Source organism: Emydura macquarii, unplaced genomic scaffold, assembly GCF_026122565.2.
Source record: "Emydura macquarii macquarii isolate MOO-44397 ecotype Brisbane River unplaced genomic scaffold, CSIRO-AGI_Emac_v2 contig_1253, whole genome shotgun sequence".
NCBI classification, from domain to species: domain Eukaryota; kingdom Metazoa; phylum Chordata; order Testudines; family Chelidae; genus Emydura; species Emydura macquarii.
The window spans coordinates 54,672,719-54,695,153 of NW_027131390.1; the positions used below are offsets into that span (position 1 = coordinate 54,672,719).

The following is a 22,435-nucleotide window of genomic DNA, read 5'->3' on the forward strand; positions in this document are numbered from 1 at the left end:
ATAATCATAACTAAGTGGTCTATACACTGTGCCATCATTTACATTCATGAGGTCACATAAGACCCTTCTACAAAATATATTGAAACACATGGCTTCTTGGTAGTAATGTAAACTATACATCAAAAGATGCTAATATGAAAAAGAAAACATTTGGATTGACATGAAATCTCAAGAAAAATAATCAGGTAGGAAAAAATTTCCCAATCTCTTTGCCAGTCTGATTTCCAATTCCCTATGCCATCTAGAGCGTGGGGCCGCCAAAAACAGTGTTGAAAAGAGCAGAAGGGAAGGCTCACCATCTAACAAAAGTCTGCTGGATGTTTCTTCAACTTCAAACAGACTGAAATTTAATCAGACTACAAGAAGTTACATTAACCAATGCCTGGATGTTAATCTAGTGTTTAGAGAAAGCGTGAAGCTAAACCAAGGGGGCCACTTCATGTATTGCCAAGAGTGAGTCATCCACCTTCTTTGCCCAGGAAGAGGACACTGATTGCAAGTGAGCGTTGACAAATTTGGGCATTTATTTTCCCTTAATGAAGTAAATTTCCTGGTTAAGAGTCTTTATTCAATTTCAGAATGGTAACTTGGAAGCAACTTGCCTTAGAAAATAGGCTGTTTTGCTTAAGATGATATGGAAATGAAAAACTAATGTAGTCCTGTCACATGATTTTTTGGGAACTTTATTTTTCAACACAGCTACTGCTAAAATATATTGTTTTTAAAAATGTATACTCTCTAAAAATGGAATGGTGAGCATTTAAAAAAATCAATAGCCCCAAAATAAATGTCTTCTATGAACTATTTTACTTTATGTGGAATTCTATTCCTACAGCAGTCAGAAGCAAGAGACTTTCAAAATGTCTGCTTTATTTTGCTACATATTTTCCTTCTTTTTCTTTACCCCACCTTCAAGATTCAGAGGGGCAGCGGTGGACTGTCAAAGTATTCATATAAACTCCTGTAGGATTTCTAGGTAATTAATAGATTACATTTCTTTGAGGAAATTGTTTAGAAAAATTAAGGTCTAATCTATTGTCAGAAACTCAGATAAAAATCTTGTGTGAGAAAAAGTTAGGTTAATATTTTTCAGTTCCATTCAGACCTTCCTCCAATTCCTGCTTTCAGACAGAAGTCGAAGCACCAAAATACAATGAGAAGGCAACTTTTCAGATATTCAGGATCTGTTCAGAATCAGAGAGTACCAATTAAGCAGCTGCCTCCTACAGATCCAAAAAAGACAACCACAAGAAGTGAATTTGCTGTTTGATTTGTAGAGGGAAAATTAGCAAGAATTACAACTGTCCTCACGTAACTCCTATTTTGTTTATATTCTATGAGTTAAGAGTTGTCTTCTTGTTTCTTCTATGTATTATAGTGGAATATTCTGAGGGAAATCATGACAGATATATAAATTTAAGGTGACAGAAAACCTATTTACATTTAAAAACGTAGACTCAAGGCCAATGAAAACATACAAGTTTATTTTTAAGTCTAACATAAAAACAAATCAATAGAAATATAGGGTTTTTTATATATTAACGTCCCTATTCTGCACTTAAGCAAGGGTTTAATAGCTATATGTGTGCTAAATTCAGGCCTACACATTTCATATGTACAAGAAAAAAATACTTTCAAACTTTTTTTTTTTTTTAAATAAAAAGAATGACCACTAGTCCCTATCTAAACAAGAACCCAGAAGTGGGACCCACAGGAGAGGTTTTTATAGACTCTGCACCATACAGTGTATGTAGACGGGTGAAGGCTCTGAAAACGGGTAGGCAAGCACTACCATCTCAGTGGAGCCTGGGCAACACACACTCACAAAATGTTTGTGATGTTTGACTGGTTTGCCTTAGCCATGTTTTAAACCCACCCTCCATATCTTGAGCATTTTAGCATGTTTACCATTGAAAGAGCAGGTCTGGCCCAGCAAGTCAGAATACCAAAACACCAAACCTGCCTTCCAGCTACAAATGGGAATTTGGAAGTATTTAGTCCATGCACAAATGATGAAGGAATGTGCATTTGTGTGTTGCCATTCTAAGTTCCATAGCACCAATTAGTCCCATTACATCACAAAAGACTGTCCTTATCATACTTTAAACAATTTCTACACAAAAAAGTACAGATGACTTCTCATAAGATTCAAAATAAACAAGCACTCTTCTTAGACATTTATTTGAATCAAACTGGCCAGCCTTTCAAGGTTTGTCCCTCACTTCTATAATCATATTTAGGACCATTTAAGTATCTGCTTGCGTCTCTCGTGTGTGAAATCTACTGTAGTGGTCTATATTAAAAAGAGAATATTTGCCTGATGTTACCACCCTGCGGTAGCTGCGACCACAATCTAACATATCATGGACCACAGGAGCTATTATAATTTATTATTTAAATTCTTCATTGTTCTATGTTTATCGATCTCTGCCAGATCCTTTACAAGTCCATTACATTTGGCAGGATAGGTTTTCAAGCACATTGTTAAAAATGCTGATGAGTATTGTTTTACAAAAATGCCCCATAGTTAATTTGAAACACTAAAGCCAACATTTTCCTAATGTTAGGTGTGTCTCAAGTGTTTAAGCTTGATCTACAGAGTTACTGTGCAGCTACAGTGCCTTTGTAGCCAAATACCTTGACTTTTTTTTCCAAAATGCCATATTAGGAATTCATGTTTTGTGAAATTTAAAATGGGAAAATTAATCTGATGTGTCCTTAAGTCAAGGCATTCTATACGAGCTTTCTAGAAAAAGACAGACAACTGATCTGGACTGCTGTGTGGGATTTGTTCAGAGACAGCTAATGAAGCTGTTCTTTTTGTCTTTCATAAACTTAATGTGAGGACCCTTGCCTTGATGGAATTCCCTTTCTCCTGGGGAGTATGACAGATTGGATCCATATTGGGCTGTTTGCCTCAGGATATACTGGAGAAGTATCTCCAATCTCAGCTGGAAGAAACTTCCCTCCAGACTGTCTACAAGAGAAAATCTGTCTTATCAACTGCATTTGAGATTGTGTGTAACCCAACAGCAGCAACGAACTGAATAAATAAGTTAAAGGACAAATATCTACCATGCTATTTACTTATTCTTTTGGCTCCATTACTGTTACAACTCTATCCAGGTTGTGTGCCAAGTGACCCTTAACAGAGGCCCAAGTTGGTGAGGCAGCATTTCTTTGGTTGATAGCTCTAAATTCCATGAAAATTTGAAAGAGAAAAAATGCAGATTATGAAACTGCTGCCTCTGGAAGGCTCTTACTATAGGAATTGAATGTTCCAGAGCAAGTAGGAATGCAGATTGCAATCCTGATCACACCCTGTGGAGTCTACACTGACCATAGATAAATGAGAGACGGAAAGGAAACATTTACTCCTAAATACAGAGGTTAAATGTACTTATTGAACTGTGCTTTTCATACCTTGTTTGTATTACACAAGGATATCCAGCCACAACAACTGCTGTGAGCTTTCCATTAGGGAAGACATACATAAGGGTAAAACACCAACAAACATAGGCTGTGCTGTTTGTTTTGTAAGCACAAGGGTGTGCATTTTCAAGGGGGAAAACATGCTCTGCACCTAATTACTAATGGGAATGTCAGAGGAAGCATACATATTTTTATCCATGTAAGGAATGTGCCTGGTTCTGAACCACTATTTTATTTACATCTTATAATAATGTATTTGCATATGCTAATTAAATTTCTACACCCAATCTGGGATTTTTAAAAGCTGCCAGCTGACACTCACTAGGTGTAAGAGTAAAGGACCCACAGGATGTCAGCATCTGCTTCTAGCCGTGTTCCACGGCAGATTGCACAGCAGACTCAGTCAGAAGACACAAATTGTTTGTTTGCTTTTTTAACAAGATATGGTCAGAATTGAACCAAAATGACCTAAGACCTGAAAGGAGAGACTGTATATGAAGATGCTAGATGGGAAGTATGCTGAGGAAGGTGAAGGGAAAGATCTTAACAACAATAAAAAGTAGTGGAGAATATACTGTAATGAAGAATGCAGCTGAACATTAAGGGGATGTTATGGGATTTCCAGCCAGACAGAGGACCATGGACTATCTCCTATAAGAGAGAACAGCGGTTCAATCACCCCACGCAACAAAAGAACTGACACAAAATAGGAAAAATTAAATTAAATTAAAAAATTAAATGTGAAAGAATTTAAGAAACCTCAAAAAATCGTCACCTTCCCCCATTCATTCATGTAACTAAAATGTATTTATCTAGCAGAAACTCAAAATACTGACAACCAAAATCAAGAATCTTTCCATTAAAAACCTGTTTTTTTGCTAAATTCACATTAGATCAACTGCCTAAAAATGCAGAGACAAATCATACAGCTTGCAGGCACCGTGTTTTTACAAAATGTTCCACTTCTGCTTTCTAAGCTGTCAGGATGCAGCAAGACAAAGAAGAACATAGCAAAGCGAACAGAAGAGAAGAAGAAAGGTGCTACAAATAAGCTTTATTTATATATTCACTGTGTTTAAATCAAGCGGGTCAAAGGAACTGTGAACCTCACCTCTACTAAAAAGAAACTGAAGGCAAGAGGAACAAGTGTAATTAAACACTTAATGAATTATCTATGCATGAAATATTCTCTGAATTCCAAGTAATCCAATGTTAATAAACTAAGTATCTACTTTCAAATAGATAAGGTTTATTTTTCATTCACAGGGTTATTTTTACTATGGAAAATCTTTTTTAAATGAGGTCTGCAAAAGCAACACTTCTGTTTCTACATGGTGCACCATAGGGTGGAATTTCAGGGCTGCTGATAAATTCCTACTGAACTACTGCAGAGTCCAGAGATCCTACTGTTAGTTTTAAATCCATGCACTCAAGCAGATCCAGTCAAGAAAGAGGAATCATAGAATTGGAAGGGACCTCAGGAGGTCATCTAGTCCAACCCCCTGCTCAAAGCAGGACTAACCTCAGCTAAATAATCCCAGCGAGGGTTTTGTCAAGCCACAGTTTAAAAACCTCTAAAGATGGAGATCCCACCACCTCTCTAGGTAAGCCGTTCCAGTGCTTCACCACCCTCCTAGTGAAAAACTTTTTCCTAATGTCCAACCTAGATCTCCTCCACTGCAATTTGAGACCATTGCTCCTTGTTCTGTCATCTGCCACCACTGAGAACAGCCTAGCTCCATCCTCCCTGGAACCCCCTTTCAGGTAGGAATAGTAGTGAGGAGAAGAAAAAGTTAGTCCTCCTGTGCAGAAACTGAGGTTCTTCGAGATATGTGTCCCTGTTGGTGCTCCACTTCATGTGTTGATGTGTCCCGGCACTATCAATCGGAGAGTTTTCGGCAGCAGTGTTCATCCGGGTTGTGCATGCATGATGATTGTCCCCCGGCACCATTGGTGCTTCATCTATTGTGCATGCAAACCATCCCTCTCAGCTCCTTCTCTACTGTAGAGTTCCTGATACAAATTCCAAAGTATAAAAGAAGAGTGGGGGTAGTGGAGCACCCACAGGGACACACATCTCAGAGACCTTCAGTTACTGCACTGGATGAGTAACCTTCTCTTCTTCTTCGAGTGATGGTCCCTGTGGGTGCTCTACTTCCCTGCACTCTTCCTTTTTACTTCTCACGGTAGAACCCATTGTGGATGTGGGGGGAGGACTTTGAAGTTGTCTGAGTGATTGACGCTAACACTGTAGAGCCTACCCAGTGTGTTGGTAACCGAGCTCTCTATGATTGCATAATGTTTTGTGAATGGGTGTTCAGAGCCCAAGTTGCAGCTCTACAAATGTCTGACAGTGGAACATTGTTGAGAAAAGCGACTGAAGTCATTGATCTAGTAGAGTGGGTTCAGATCCCCAAGGGTAGTTATATTTTATTCTGTTCGTATCACAGCTGGATGCAGCTAGATATCCATTTGAAAAAGTCTGTGTGTTAGAGATGGTGGATCCTTTGGACTGTTCCATTGTTGAGATGACTAGTCTTGAGGATTTATGGAAAAAAGTTTAGTTCTATCTTTCTATCCAGGTAAAATACCATAGCTCTTCTGACATCTAGCGTATGTAACAAAGCCTCCTGTTTGTTCCCGTGTGGTTTGGGATAGAATGTGGGAAGATGGATCAGTTGGTTTATGTGAAAGGAAGAAGGGTGAGGTCTCATTGTGATTTTATTCCTAAAGAATACAGTATATGGCGGGTGAACCACGATGACCCCTATTTCACCTACTCGTCTAGCTGACTAAGCGACTAAGAACGCTACTTTCATTGATAAGTGTAATAATGAGCATGTAGCTAATGGTTTGAATGGGAGTCCTTGGAGAGTTTTAAATACTAAATTTAGTTCCCATGTTGGTGTGGGATTATGGACTTCTGGGTATATATTCTGTAAACCAGTGAGGAAACGTTTGGTATTGGGATGTGTAAATAATGACATCCTTTTAATTTTGTGGTGTAACGCAGTGATGACTGCAAGATGTACTTAATGGAGCTCATGGGGACTCAAGAGTTTTTAAGTTCCAGCATGTAGTCCAGGACTAGCTGGAGGGGTGCTGAAAGCGTGTTAGTGCGTTTTGACTGGCACCATAGGTAGAATTCTTTCCATTTTTGAAGGTAGGTTTTACATATGGATGATTTTCTGCTGTTAGGTAATACCTGTTTAGCCAGTTTAGCTCATCTTGATGGAACCACATAGGAACCAAGCCTTCAGGTGAAGCCAGTCCAGTTCAGGATGAAGAGTCCTGCCCCTCCTGTTTTGTGACAGAAGGTCACTCTGAAAAAGAAACTGTGGTGGGGTGCAAATTGACACTCTCATCAGGTAAGAGTACCATGGTTGTCTAGGCCATGCTGGGGCAATCAGTATCGCTGAGGCCTCCATTGTGGTGTATCTTGTATACTGCTTGTGATAGTAATGGGTTTGGTGGGAATGCATAGAGAAATGTTGCCTCCCATTTAAGGAGGAAGGCATGCCCTAGGGATTGGGATCCTAACCTTGCTCTTGAGCAAAAGTGTGAACATTTTTGGTTCTTTGTTGTTACGAATAGGACTATGGATGGGACTCCCCATTGTTGGAATATGGACTGTAGAACTGTGTTGTTCAATTCCCATTCATATTGGTGAAAGAACTGTCTGCTTAGTATGTCCGCCATCATGTTCTCACAGCCGGGAACCTATGAAGCAGAGATATTTATGTTGTGCCCTATGCACCAGTTCCACAGTCTCATGGCTTCTCTTCTATGCGTAGGGAGTAGGATTGGGCCCCACGCTGTCAATTTATGTAAAACACGCAAGCAATGTTGTTGGTCATCACACGTACTGTCCTGTTTGATATCTGTGGAAGATAGTGTAAGCATGACTTACAAACTGCCCGTAACACGAGTAGATTGATGGCAGGTGAGTTTCTGTAGGAGGCCATTGTCTCTGGATGGTGTGGTGTTTCATATAGGCACCGCATCCGATTAGTGAAGTGTCTGTCATGATCTTACTGATGGTTGCTCCTATTGATATGTATTCAGATGCAGATGTTTTCTGGTTTTGTCCTCCAGCGTAGTGAATCCTTGACTTTGGTGGGTATTATCAGATGTCTGTTGAAGCTGTGTTTGCCGTGTAGACTGAACACAGCCATTCTTGTAGGCAGCGCATATATAGCTGTGCATGTTGTACTATGAAAGTAGTGGCCACCATATGTCCTAACAATTGAAGGCAGGTATGTGTTATGATACGTGGGCTGGATATAGCTACCAAAATGAGTTTTGTTAATGTGTGAAACCTCTGCATTGGTAGTGATGCTTTGGCCTCTATGGAGTTGAGGTGAACTTCAGTTGTTGTACCAGAATTAGGGTCGACTTCTGCTTGTTTATTTGTAACCCCAGACTTCGAAAGAGATCGATGGTCCTCTGAGTATCGTGTGATGCCTCTGATCATGTGGGGCTTCTCAGTAGGCAGTTGTCAAGATATGGGAACATTCTTAACATTTGCCCGCATAAATGCGGTGCCACGACTGCAAGGGTTTTGGAGAAAACCCGTGGCGCAGTGGAGAGACCGAACAGTAGTACCCTGTATTTATAGTGATCTGTTCCCACTGTGAATTGAAGGAATTGTCTGTGAGCTGAGTGTATTGCAATATGAAAGTTTGAGTCTTCCAGGTTGATGGCTGAACACCTGTCCCCTTTTTATTGTGGCTAACATGACCATCTTGAATTTTTGGACTCGAATGAACTTGTTGAGCTTTCTGAGATCAAGAATGGGCCTCCAACATCTGCTTTTTTTCCCTGTGTTAAGAAATAGTGGGAAAAGAATATTTTCCCCCTCTACTGTGGTAGGACATGTTGCACTGCACCTAACTGTAGCAGATGGTGTACCTCTTGTTGCAGAAAGGGTTTGTGAGTGGGGTCACTGAAGCGGGATGGGGAGGGAGGTTGGCTGGGTGGTATGGATGTAAAGGGGATTGAATAGATCTCTCATATGATCTCTAGTGCCAATTTGTCTGTAGTAATTGCCATCCAGGTGCTGTAAAAAGGGTGTAATTGGTATCCAAAGATTTGCGAGTTGATGGTTATTGGCATTGAAATGGTGGGGAAGTCTCTCAGACCCTCGACCAAGACTTCATTTCCCCTCTATTCAGCATTGGTGAGGTCACATTTGCAGTATTGTGTCCAGTTTTGGGCCTCCCACTACAGGAAGGATATGGACAAATTGGAGAGAGTGCAGCAGAGGGCAACAAAAATTATTAGGGGGCTAGACACATGACTTTTGAGGATAGATTGAGGAAATTGGGCTTAGTCTGTAGAAGAGAAGAGAGGAGGGAATTTGATAGCAGCCTTCAACTACCTGAAGGGGGTTCCAGGGAACTAGGATGTTCTCAGTGGTGGCAGATGACGGAACAAAGAGCAATGGTCTAAAGTTGCAGTGGACGAGGTCTAGGTTGGATATTAGGAAAAACATTTTCACTTGGAAGGTGGTGAAGCACTGGATTGGGTTACTAAGGAGATGGTGGAATCTCCATCCTTAGAGATTTTTAAGGCCCAGCTTGACAAAGCCCTGAATAAGATGATTTAGTTGGGGTTGGTCCTGCTTTGAGCATGGGGTTGGACTAGATGACATCCTGATGTCCCTTCCAACCCTAATCTTCTGTGATTCAAAATGACTGTTTCGTCAGCACTGGTTGCAAAGATGATGTCTGTGTCTTATTTGGCCCCTATCTTGGAGATCTCTGCCTTTGTTTGTATGTGTCAAATTGTCTGTGTTGGTGAATGAATGAGGATTCCCTGCATTGTTGGGAGCAGGTGTGTAGATCCCAAGGGTTCTCAGCATCGCCCTGGAGTCCTTCACTGAGTGAAGTATTTTATCAGTTTTTTTAGAAAATAGTTTTTCCCTATGAAAGGGAGAATCTCTACTTTTACTTGCAAGTCCCTTGGGATACCCGAAAATTGCAGCTAAGATGCCCTACGCATGAGTACAGCTGTTGCCATTGTTCGTGCTGCTGTGTCCACAATGTCGTGGGATGGTTGTAGTGCAGTATGGCCGACCAGCTGTCCCTTGATTATAATAGACTTGAGTTGTTCTTGTCTGTCTTCTGGCATGTCATTGGCGAAGTCACTTAACTTGTTGTAATCATCATAACCATATTTCACTAGTAGCATGTTGTAGTTTGCTACCCTAAACTGCCAGGTTGCAGACAAATAATCCTTGCAGCCAAACAAATCAAGTCTCCTGCATTCTTTATCCTGTGGGGTAGATTTGTATTGTGTCTGTTTGCTCCTTTGGTTCGCAGCTTCAGCCACAAAGAAGTTTGGAGCAGGATGAATAAATAAGAAGTCCATGTGCTTGGCAGGAATGTAGTATTTTCTATCCGCCCTCTCACAGGTTGGCAGAGTGGTGGCTGGTGTCTGCCACATGACCTCAGTGGGTTCCATTAATACATCGTTTATTGGTAACGTTATCTTTGTGGTGGAGGATGTCTGTAGTATTTAGAGGAGCTTGTGCTGATTCTCTGATACTTCCTCCAGGCGTCTCTCTTGGCTTTGTGCCACCCTTTTAAAAAGTTCTTGAAATTGCCTGAAGTGATCAGCTGTGATATAGAAGGAACCTCATCAGATGATGATGAGGAATTGTAAAGTGGCATTGTGTCCTTTTCTCTCTCTTAAACTGGTTCTTCAATTTGTTCTTTCTGTGCTTCAGATGGTTCAAGCCTGGGTAATAGTGGTGGTGGTCTTAATTCACCACCGGGTGGCATTACAGGATGGCTGTGCTGAGTCCTATATGCAGCCCATATGTCCCACGAGGCCATAGTATTCAGAACGGCATTGGTGGGCACATCCAGGGTAGTTTGAACCATTCTTGCATCAACCAGTTGTACTGAGATCTCAATTTTGTGCTCGGAGTTGACCCGCATCTGATGCAGGATGAGTAGTGCAGAGAAAAGGCATCTTCCTGAAGGTCATCTTCATCATTGCTTGAGAATGGTGTAGCGATGGGTGATAGTGGAAGCTCCAGTGCCGTGCATTCCAGTGAAACGTCGGTGCCGAATAATGGCAAGTGTGGTGTGGAGGGAACAGTGCTGTCCTCTGTATAGTGCTGTCTCTGCTTCCAGTGCTCATTTGTGAGGTCATAGGCACTGAGGGCAGCAACCTGGCTGAAGACTGCTTGTTTTAGATGTGTCTGTCTGGTGAGGTTGGGGCTCTTTTCCTCGTTTTTGAGGAGGATTAAGCCTTGTCTTTGTCCTGTTTCCCCATGGAATCTCCTGGGGTTTTTTGTCCCGGGTCGGAGGCCAGTCTGAGGAATTTTTCCATCAGTATGAGTTTAAGGTGGAGGTCTCTATCTTGCCTATCTCTGGCTTTCAAGTTCATGCAGTGGATGCACTTTTTTTAAATGTGCCCTTCCCTGAGGCACCCGACACAGAAAGAACGGCCATCTGAGATGCCTCTCAGGTATCACGTCTCAACAGGAACAACTTTTAAAAGCCTGGAGAACCAGTCATTACTGAATAGGTTCTCCATCATAGAAGGGAAACTAGCTAGAAAGAGAGAAAAAAAGGAAAAAAAATATTTTTCAACTAAGTTCTTACCATGTTATTCGAAAACTAACTTATTTTAACTAAACTACTAGTGTTATACTTATTTAAACTATTTTTATAGGTCTGTTAGTGACACTGCTGCAGAGCTCTGTCTCAGGCTGGGGACAGTTGAGAAGGAACTAAGGGGGCTGTGTCACACGGGTGATGAAGCGCCAATGGTGCTGCGAGATAACCACCGTGCATGCATGACCTGGACGGACATTGCTGCCGAAAACACTCCAATTGATGGCATTCGGGACGCACCAACAGGGACATCACTCGAAGAAGAAATATCATATTTCTTCTACCCCAATGTATTGTTCTTATTCTAAGAATAGTATTGTTCTTATATAACAATCCATGACATTGTGATCTGCATTATAAGTAGACAAATATGGATTTTATTTTAATAAATGTTTCTTTTGTTATATACGTGTTTATTGGAGCATTTATTACTGAACAATGCAATTTGTTCCTTCCCTTTTCACCATTATTTTCCCACACCCCCTGTATAAACAAAACCCCTCCTGCTTCCCCTGAACATCTTCATCCTGGTAGTAGATCCAAAATAAAAATTACACTTTCAAATATTCAAAAAACAAACAAACAAACAAACAAAAAAAAACCTACAATGAATTGGAACAAACTCCGCCCTTCATACTGTATGTTAAAAAAATCTAACCCCCACCCCAAACAAACAAAACCCAGGGAGGGTTAGTGGTAGAACACGGGTTGTCCTCCTGCAAGTTGCTGGACACCTTCAATTCTCCATCAAAGGTTCTCAGAACTCTGCAGGATAAGTTCCACAGGGTTTCAAAGCACCTTTATAGAGAAAGTGCTTGGACAACATAGGCATATAAAACCTCCTGAAAGTGCTCAGCACCCTCTCTATCTCATTTAAGTTATTTTCATGAGATGCTGCATTTAAATGTTCATAGCTTCCAGTAAGTTTTCTTCAAATAGAATAGTTTTTCCTACCTCAAAGAAGAATCCAAAACAAGTTGTCTGCTGCTTTTAACTTCAACTGGTTGAGTTAAAATTCCACTCATAACATATGCATAGAGATTTTTATTTATTTATTTTTTACATTTGCATGTATGAAAAATCACTGAAACAATTTTGACAGAGTTGAAAAAAAATCAGTTGCTGAATGTGCTGAACAACATTCAACGATGTTTGGACACTGGTGGTTTTGGCAACTGTGTGTGGGGTTTGTTTCAACATGTTATTTCAAGATACATCATTCTCATCATACAATAGTGATTTAGAGTCTTGAAAATTTAGAAAGGCCTCAAGAAAAACACTGGACATTTACCCAATTAAATGGAGGAAAAAAAGATAAGATCGCTAAATATAGAAAGAAACAATGCTTGCATATACAGGAAATAATTGTTCCAGAAATAGCATAGTAAAAGGATCCAATTTGAAACTTAATAAAAGACAGAACTGTTTTGCTAATTTCTGGCAAGAACTGTTATTATTACAAATATTGCTAATATTTTTAATATATTCAGACAATCAAATTGAGGTATTAGTAAGGTTGATTGTTTATCTTCAGTACACATCTCACTGTTTTCTTTAGAAGTCAGTTGTTTAGAGAGCAAAGACAGTCAAATATTTTAAGGTACTGTTCCCCTTCTTTACTAAGGGAAAGGATGCATGAAAACAAAGGCCTTAAAATTTAAGAACTGAAATATGGTTCTGAGTTTTTAATAGGTTATAACCTATGGCTGGCTGAATTCCACAGAAACAGCAGGACACCCTTCTTTTTTCAGGATGAAATCTTTGTCTTGTAAATCCTCTAAAATGCAAGAAGTTACCCCCAGTACATAGTTCCAAACTATGGGGAAAGGAGTTCTGGACTGCTCATTTTAGTATTTGGGAAAAAGATATTGTTTTTAAATATGTCAAAGCTCTCCCACCTGAACAAGTTTAAAATTGTGATATGTGTGAACAAAGTATTTTCTGTCAGAAGATTTATTAACTGATTTTTTATCTGATTAAGAAACTTTTTATCTGATTAAGAAACTCCACTTCCTACTCCCCACTTTCAAATTCGACCACAATGATCCTTGAATTCATCAGTCCCAGACTGGATGATGGAAGCTCACTGTATCTGTGACGGAAAATGGAAACAACAGAGAGAGAGAGAAAACGAGAGTCCTGTAGCACTTTAAACACTAACAAATTTAATTTCTGCACGCATAAGCTTTCGTGGGCTGCAACCACCTTCATCAAATGCAATAGAAATAGAAATCAGATAGGGGGTATATATATACACATCCAAGGGCAAGGAACAACAATATCACCCCTATGCTCTGGCCCCTCATCTGCTTCCACTGCCTGTTCAAGCTTTTATTTCAATGTTCAAAGTCATCAATGGCTCAGGACCCAGCTACATCCCCTCTTGCATACCTCCATCCTTGAACTGCCAGAGTTTACAAAGTCAAAATGAATCATATAACATCTGGAAATCAAATAGTCTCATTCAATGGCCGTGAAATGAGCTTCCATAGAAAGCCAGACTAGTTCAGAGTTTGATCAGTTTACAGCAGTGGTCCCCAAACTTTTTACTTCTCATCTTCCTTACCCCTTACTATGCCCGCCACTCCTCTCTGCCCCCAGCTGGGGCTGGGAGCGAGGTTGAGGCTGAGAGTGGGAGCCACAGCCGGGCTGGGCACCAGCAGTTGAGGATGGGTGCCACAGATGGGCTGGGTGCTGGAAGCCACAGATAGGTGCCAGAGGCCAAGCCAGTGGCTGGGAGCGGGGGCTGCGGCCAGACAAGGGGCTGTGGTGGGGGGGCCGGACCAGGAGCCAAGCGGACAAGCGCTGGGTGCCGAGGCCAGGGGACTAGGAGCCAAGGCCCGGCTGGGCGCCAGGGGACAGAACCGGAGCAGAGTTCAGGGCAGAGCAGGGCTGAGTGGCGCTCCTTCCTGGGCCCCCCCCTCCATGGCGGATGGCCCATGCCCCCCCCAACATTCTTGCACACCCCCTTAGCGGGGGCACAGCCCACAGTCTGGGGACCTCCAGTTTACCTTGCTATGTTTGAAAGTCTTCACACCACAACCAGAATGATGTGCAGGATACAAAGATTAAATGCGAACAAACAATATAGCCTCCTTTAATGGGGAAAGTGAGAAGTGCAGAAGACTCAAGGAACTAGAGATCTCATCTTGCAAATCTAATTTACTTGGGAAGCACCTTAGTACTACTAAAAGAGAAGTGATTGATAGCTGGAGATGCACAAAATTATGAAGAATCCTGAGTAAAGACAAGGTCTTGGTTATCTTGATAAACAATATGTTGTCAAATAACAAGAACAATATGAATCAGGGAAGAAGTTACATTATCAAAAACACACTGGTACATGCCGAAGGACCACAATAATCATGAGTATGTCATGAGCAGGGCTTGATTAATCCCAATTACGAATTAATGGGATCAAGAGACATTAAAGAAATAAATGAGTGAACAGATTTGGCGATGCATAATAATTACATCAGGTGAAACAGGCTGTAGCAGCCTTTAACTAAATTCCATAAAAAACATTGGCAACCAAGCTGACTATGTTCAATACATGCCTGATGAACACTAATCAGCAAGCATATAGCTTGGAGACCTGGCAGGTGCATAAAAAGCTGGAAAAAGACTTTGATATCTTTTCACAACCATGTTACCATTCTACAAATACACTAGTGTCAGAAAACATTTAAAAAGAAACTGGAAATGCCACACCATGCAGGTGATGACCAGGGCCCCAAAGAGGGAGGCTAAACAAACAAACAAAATAAATCAGATGGGTTGAAGAACATGGCCTTCCCCATGCTCCTTAAAAGAGGAGCGAGCCAGACACAAAGCGAATGACAAAAAGAAAGAAGGAGAAAGAAACAAACAAGCATCTGTATTGATAGGGAAAAAGAAACTGGCGATGTGCCCAGGAAGGAAAGATAATCTAGTGGTTAGAGCTGAGCCTGGGGCTTGTGAGGCCTGGGTTCAATTCCCTCCCTGGAATTGTGTGATTGTGTGTGATCTGGGCAAGTCCTTAGCCTCTCTGCCTCAGTTCCCCACCCATAAAATGAGGATAATAGAGCTTCCCTACTTCACACAGGAATTGTAAGGATAACACATTAAAGATCGTGAGGAGCTCGGATACTACAGTGATGGGAACTACGTAAGTACCACAGATAAATTAAGTAAGAAATGAAAAGAAAAGAAAGAAATGACAGCACTCATGACAGTGCTGATCATAGTAAGGCCAATTTCAAGACACCAAAAATAATGAATCAGACACTCAAAAATCATGAGAGACTGGTGGCCATCTTGCTACCTTCAGCCCCATTGACAGTAATAGGAGATGGTGGCTATTTTGAATAAGGGAAAATTTCATCACATTTTCATGAGACAGGTTAAAAACACCGCAAAATCGCTAGACAGGATAAAAATCACAAAAGTTGACAATGCTGTGATTAGAAAACAGATTTCAAAACAAAGACTGCTCAATAACGAAGAAAAAGTGTTCCATGTAGAGGCTGCCATATATCCAGACGGGTCCTAAAAAGAGGCTGAAAGTGTGGTTAAATATCCCTGTGGCATTCTGTGTCTTCTACATATATATACACCTCTACTCTGTAGGAAGGAAAGGGATGGGAAAATCTTTATTTAATATTAGAGCACCGTAAGACATACATGGTACAGAAGATGTATAAAACAAACATGGGGGAAAACAAGGTTACTGATTTTAATAGTTTATGATTGAACTCTGCTAAAGTGTGAAACACAAGACAACAGTTTAGGCACAAGAACTTGGAGACAATTTCAGAGTATCAGTGTAATAAGCTTACATGAAAGAAGTGGATTTTAAGGAGGTATTTAAAAGTAGAAAATAGAAGGTGCTTGGGTACACAGAAATAGTAGGTGATTCCAAGCATAGGAGCCGAATGAAGGAAGACAAAGATGAGTGAGATGACAACGAGCAAAAGAGAGAAGTACAAAATGAAAGCAAAGATTAATGTGGAGATGGAGTTTTTCACAAACTGCTTTGGGCTTTTACTTCATACATTATTTGCCTTCACCAAAATTGAGTTGTTAGTTTGATTATATTTTAGTTATAATGTTTAGTTTTCAAAATTACACCTTTGACTTCACAGTTATGCAACATGCTATCATAAGTAGGTTTCTACATCAAAGCATATTAATGGACATCTGAAGGGTTTATTTCACATTCTAAAAAGTGACTTCCATACTAGTGTGATTCATATGAATACCATACCAAGATTAAGATGTAATTTGGCATTAGGACAGGTGAACACTAGCATGGAATCATTATGCTCTGAACTCACAAGGCTAAGTCCTCAATGAAATTCAGCACGGCATCAATTATACCAGTGCAGAATCTTGAAACTTGATGACTTTGTTTCAATGGGATTACACAAAGTTTATTTTATATTTTGTTTCACACTCTGAGTTTTGCTTAGAATTTCATATTGGAAGAAACTCAAAAACTCAGAGTGAAACTGCCAACACCACCTAGTTTCCCCAAGTTTCATTGTTTCCAACCCAAATTGTAAATCATCTTTGTTTCACTCAAAAGTTGGCCTAGGTTTACCCTTTCAGCAGTCTTTCTCAAGTAGCCAGAAAGACTGACTAACAACAACAGCGTTAGACTGCTGCACCAGCTATCTTCCGCCTAGTATAGGTGAAGGAGAAATAAGAGTTACTCATCTGATTGTCCTGGAGAAACAATGCTCACAAAAGGCACTTACACAAATTTGCCTATCCTGTGTAATGGAATGCTCTGGATATAGCATTTTACAGGTTATAAAAGTGTATCTAAAATATAATACAAGTATAAAAATTAACTGAAGGAATAACCTTAATAATAAAAATAGAGATGACATTTTAACCAAGAACATTATCTACTTTTTGTGGGACAAAATGGATCAGAGAAGTGCTTATTCTTTTAAATACATGCACAACATCAAAACTCCACCTATCCTAGGCTTTAAGCAACCTGTGAAATTGATTAAAAAGGAAAATACAAACACACATAAGAACAGCATATTTCTTCCTTCCTCCCATCCCACAACCAGTCAGAACACACAATTCAAGTCAAAAACATTCATCATCCAAGGTAAATGATAAGTACTTTTATGTATGTGAGTAAGTATGCAAGTGGAATGAATTTTCAGGGTGGGAAAGGAAAAAAGGAAAGACACGATGATGAGCACATGTATTTAAAATAAAAAGGTAATAGTCTTCCTGTCCTGCAACCTGGCAAACACATTCACAAATCAATATTAAATAGAAGGTGCTCATACCTGAAAGTGAACTTGGCCTTCTGAGATGTCAGCTGCTCAGTGCGCCCAATGAGATCCATTTCTCCATCTTCAAAAGATAACTGCGTTGCACCCTATTGAGAGATTCACATTTCACATTTTGAAACAAAATATATTTTTATGTGTTTTAAACAATAGCTGAATTATATTTGAGTCTCCACTTGAAATGGAAAACAAGAACAAACAGAAGTATCTCAGCATTCCAATTGGGCGTGGACATGAGAGGTTCTGTTTTGTATACAGAATGTGAGACACTCTGCTGTTTCAGAGAGCACTTGGTATCTGAGGTGTTTTCCTTACTGAACAGAATGCTTCGCTGCTTACAATGACTTTCTGGCTTCATACTCCGGGAAGTCCAGCACCATTATTTGCTTTCAGAAAGAACCTTAAAGAACTCAAATGTTAACAGACTGTACAGTAAACAAGGTCACATGCATTATATGATACATTTGGTCTCTGTTACATAGTGGCAATTTCCCCTTCTCAAACTTGTTTGGCTTGTTGAGTGGTTTGGTGAAGCACCTCCCCTTTCATCTGGTGGTTGTCTCCCAATTCCTCATTTTCTTCCCCATCCCTTAGTGGCTCATTCCCTCCCCAAATTTACATGGTTCACTGGTGACTTAGATATATTCAGTGCCTGCCAGTTCAGGGTAGAAGGAGACCAGGGAGGAGGAAAGCTGATTCTGCTGAGCCCCGGTTCACTTGGCCATCTTGCCCCACAAGTCTAGATCTCCTCTACCCTTATGAATCAGCCAGAGGCACAACATGCTCATGTGGCCCCATAGCACTCTCCAAGTTCAAGAGACAGTGCAGGAGCTGCAGTCTAGGATTTGCATGCTCAGAAAGCTGCTTGGGAAAAAAAAAGTCATCTGGCTTTCCCAATGCCATTTGCCAGGGCTTATGGGGGCATGGCTGAAAGGAAACGGCTGTGGAGAATAACCTTAATTCAACAAGAAAGAAAGTACTAGAAGCTAATTTTTTCTGGAGCTTCTGAGCTCCATGGAGGTGTAGTAGAGGTACCCTCTCTTATGCAGAGCTGGTCAGAAACTCACTTCATCCGATCCAGAGCCACCTCCTCAGCTCATGATGAACTCGCTGGCTTTGAAGAAACTCAATATCTTTGCCTATTCTTCAGTATCTGCTTTGGCAATACAATAGTACTATAGCAAGGAGAATACTTATGTGGTAAAGAACAGTTTTTTGCAACAACTTCACAGAAAAGGAAATTACACATTTGACCAGAAACAAAATATGTTGCACACAGAGACCTGACATTAACACCAATGCACTTTGGAAACTATTATTTAACTTTCTGTTCCAGAACCTAAAGTTCTTTGTGTTTGCCTTTTTTCCTTATTGAGAGAGGGGAAGAGGTACCAAAGAGATAAGACCACTGTCAGCTTGTGATGTATTAGCTTTAATGTACTGTACTTCACTGTGACCCTCATGGCAATAATGTAAACAGCGCAAAATCCATAACAAAGACCTTCTCTGGAGAGGTCGCTTCTGCCAGCTCTGTAACAGGAATAGAACTGGAAGATATAAATCTTCAGATGTCGACACACAAAGAGAATTCAATTTATTGTTTGATCTTAACCAGATAAAAACTAAAGTTTATCTTTTTTTTTTTTTTGCAATGGGCACACATTCTTCCAGTATATGTTCTTACTGTTACTAAATTGTCTTCAGATAGCCAGAGTGGCAAGGTTGCATACCAAATCTAAAAACACCACCACCAGCTGGACTGGTTATTCTACTTCTCAATAACAAGAGCTTATGGCCTAAGAATAAACTACGTTATAACTTTCCATTACTCACAGAAATACAATTTTGTAAGAATGATGTTGTTGGGGTCAGTATATATGGTATCTCGATGATTTCTATAGTTGTTCAGTTTATAGTAACAAGGGAAAAAAAAGATGGATTTTTCTAACAACTAGCCTTGCAAACTAAGCTTGGAATCAGTAAATCAAGCTGGGATTTTTTCTTGTTCACAAACAATATTCTGTAACTGGAATCCAACATATAATCTGAAAAGAAGCGAGCTCACTTCGATTTAGGACAGTAAAACCAATACAGCTAACAAGAACAAAAGCTGATTTTTTGTCATTAAAGTAAGTCGATAAGATTAAGTACACAGAAGATGCAGATGTACAGATGTTTTGCAGACATTTTCAGAGTAGAAACACACTTCAAGGGACAATTATTCTTTGTTAAACTGTAAGAATTCCCTACTCTGTATTTTCTCAGAAATCAACAATGCAATCTTAAAGGATAAGTGATGCAAAATTTGACACAGTCTCTCAAGTGATGACTTCCACTTAATGGCAAATCCAGCCTTGACAATAATAAGATCCACAAGCAGACAAATGTCATTAAGAGGATGGTACTAGATCTAGCTACTCACAAGCAAAGCAAACCCTATAACATGACAATGCTGGTGCTGACGATGGTCTTGCCTAGGACTGGCAATAATAACAAATAGAAATATCAGAATTTAATCTCATATTGTGCCTTTTACTCACATATATTCATAGATTTTAAGACAGAAAGGACCTTTTTGATCACCTAACCTGATTTCTGCCATATCAGAGACCTTAGAACCTATTCCTGTAATTTCTGCATCAAACCCAATACTTCCATTTGAGCTGTAGCACATCTTGCAAAAGGACATACAGTCTTACTCTCGATTCAAAGACACAAGGCACTCAATCACAACAGTCATTATTAGGAGCTGACAAATAGTACACACTTTTTTAGATATTAAAACCTCTTATTGAGGGAGGGAAGATGGATTAGAACACTGAATTAAAATCTGAGAAGAGCCATGGAATCTCTTGTTTCAGTTCAATAATCACCAGAAATGGACAGAAGGGAATTCCATGTAATACCCAGCTAAAAAATGGTTACTAACTTTTCTGTAACTGTTGTTCTTTGAGATGTATGGCTCATGTCCATTCCTAGGTAGGTATGTGTGTACCATATGCACCGTCACCAGAAGCTTTTTCCTAGAGGTATGTGCCAGGTCTGCTCTGGTAGAACGCTAAGGCACACCTAACATCCAGCAAGTGAAGCCTTTGTTTCTCCATGTAGCATATGGCTTTGGGTAAAAGACTAGGAAAAATATGTCCTGGTTACTGTGAAAGTGCAAGACCACCTTTGGAAGGAAGGATGAATGTGGCCGAAGTCGCACCTTGTCCTTAAAGAAGACAGTATAAGGTGTTTCGGAGATAAATACCCTGATCTCTGAAACCCTTCTAGCCAAAGGAACACATCGCCATAGGCTAGAACAGGGGCCCTGTGAGCTTCGACAGCACCAGATTGAGCTCCCATGGAGGCAGAGGCTGGCACACTTGGGAGCACAAGTGCCCCAGCCCTTTCAAAAAACAGGAGAAAATCAGGTTAGCAAAGACTGTTCCGCCATTGATTGGTGGATGGAAAGCCAAGATCACGGCCAAGGTACTTGTACTGATGACATCACAAGGCCTTCTTCCTTCAAATAAAGCAAGTAGTCCAGGATAGCAGACTGGGGTTTCTCATCTGGCAGTACTCCTTTCCTTGATGCCCAAAACCAGAATCTCTTCCATTTCGCCAGGTATGCCAATCTGGTTGACAGCTTCCTGTTATTTAAGGACCATCTGAATGAGAATTGAGCAGCCTTGCTCCACTTTGCTCAACCATGCAGCTTCCATGCTGTCAGATGCAGTGACATGAAGTTTGGGTGGAGCAGGAAGCCATGTTCCTGTGAGATCAGATCTCGGAGCATTGGTAGGTTGATAGGTTTGTCCTCTGACAGGCACAGGAAGGTCAGAGAATCAATGCTGTCGTGGCCTTGCTGGAGCTATAAGAATCATCCTCGCTTTGTCTCTCCTGACCTTGACCAACACCCTGTGGATCAGAGCCATGGGTAGGAAGGCGTAAAACAGGCTCCCTCCCAAGGGAAAGAGAAAAACATCTGAGAGGGATCCCGGGATTTGCCCCAGGTATGAGCAGAACCGGGGACATTTTCTGTCGAGATTGGTCAGAAACAAGTCCACTTAGAGAAATTCCCACTTCCGGAAAATGGCATTTAGGACGTCCAGGCAAATAGACCACTCCTGATGGTTGACGAAGGATCTGCTCAGGTGCTTGTTCTGCAAACTCAGCAGATAAAGAGGCCTCGAAGTGAATGGACTGGTTTATGCAGTAGTCCCACAGACTCTCTGCCTCCAGACATGCGGGGGAGGAGCGGGCCCTGCTTTGTCTGTTTATGTAGAACATTGCTGTGGTAGGTATTGTCTGAGTACGGAGATACATTTGCCCTGCAGGTGGGGCTGAAACACCTGGCACGCCAAGCATACCACTCTCAGCTCCCTGATATTCATGTGAAGGGACAGTTCGTCTGATGCCCATAGGCCCTGAGTGGCCCCAGGTGGGCTCCCCATTCCATATTTGAGGCATCGGTGACCAGCGACATCAAGGGGACTGGTCTTGAGAACAGGACATCACTGCACACCATGTCCTGGGCGAGCCACCATTGCAGGGAGAGGTTCACTGCCATTGGGACTGTGACCACCTTGTCCAAAGGGTGATGGCTGGTGTGTATACCAATGCCAGCCATGCTTGGAGAGGTCTGAGTCTGAGATGAACGCGCTGTACCATGTAGGTACAAGAGGCCATGTGACCCAAAAGCTGCATGCAGTTCCTCGCATGGTGATGGGAAAAGCTCTTAAGCCCCGTATGAGGGCTTTGATGGCTCTGAAATGACCTCCTGGGAAGTAGGCTCTGACCTGGGCCAAATCAAGGACTGCTCCTATAAATTCTATCCTCTGCCCTGGCGAGAATGTTGAATTCTGATGGTTTATCAAAGATCCTAGGTTTGAAAAAGTGGAATGAGGGAGCCTCACATGACTTTCTACCAGACTCCCTGGAGTGGCCCCTGTTCAGCCAGTCATCCAGGTATGGGTAAATCTGCACTCCTGCTTTCCTAAGGAAGGATGCCACCACCGCTATGCACTTTGTAAGCACTCTTGGCGCTGCCGACAGGCCAAAAGGTAGTATTGTGAATTGATAATGGTTTTGGCC

At 41.0% G+C, this 22,435-nt stretch overlaps 1 protein-coding gene across 10 annotated transcripts in view; it reads right to left on the minus strand.

Moving 5' to 3' along the window:
* Positions 1-22,435, minus strand: part of PARD3B (par-3 family cell polarity regulator beta) — a 656,325-nt gene that overhangs the window by 314,261 nt on the left and 319,629 nt on the right. For 9 of the 10 annotated variants that reach the window (XR_010919815.1, XM_067548843.1, XM_067548841.1 and 6 more), the window contains exon 5: positions 17,354-17,445. Coding sequence is in view for 8 of the 10 variants with exons in the window: in XM_067548843.1 (XP_067404944.1) it covers positions 17,354-17,445 (92 nt within the window). In the remaining 2 variants the exon portion in view is untranslated. Of the gene's footprint in view, positions 1-296; positions 303-17,353; positions 17,446-22,435 lie in introns of those variants that run through there. The other variant, XM_067548845.1, reaches the window with a different exon arrangement.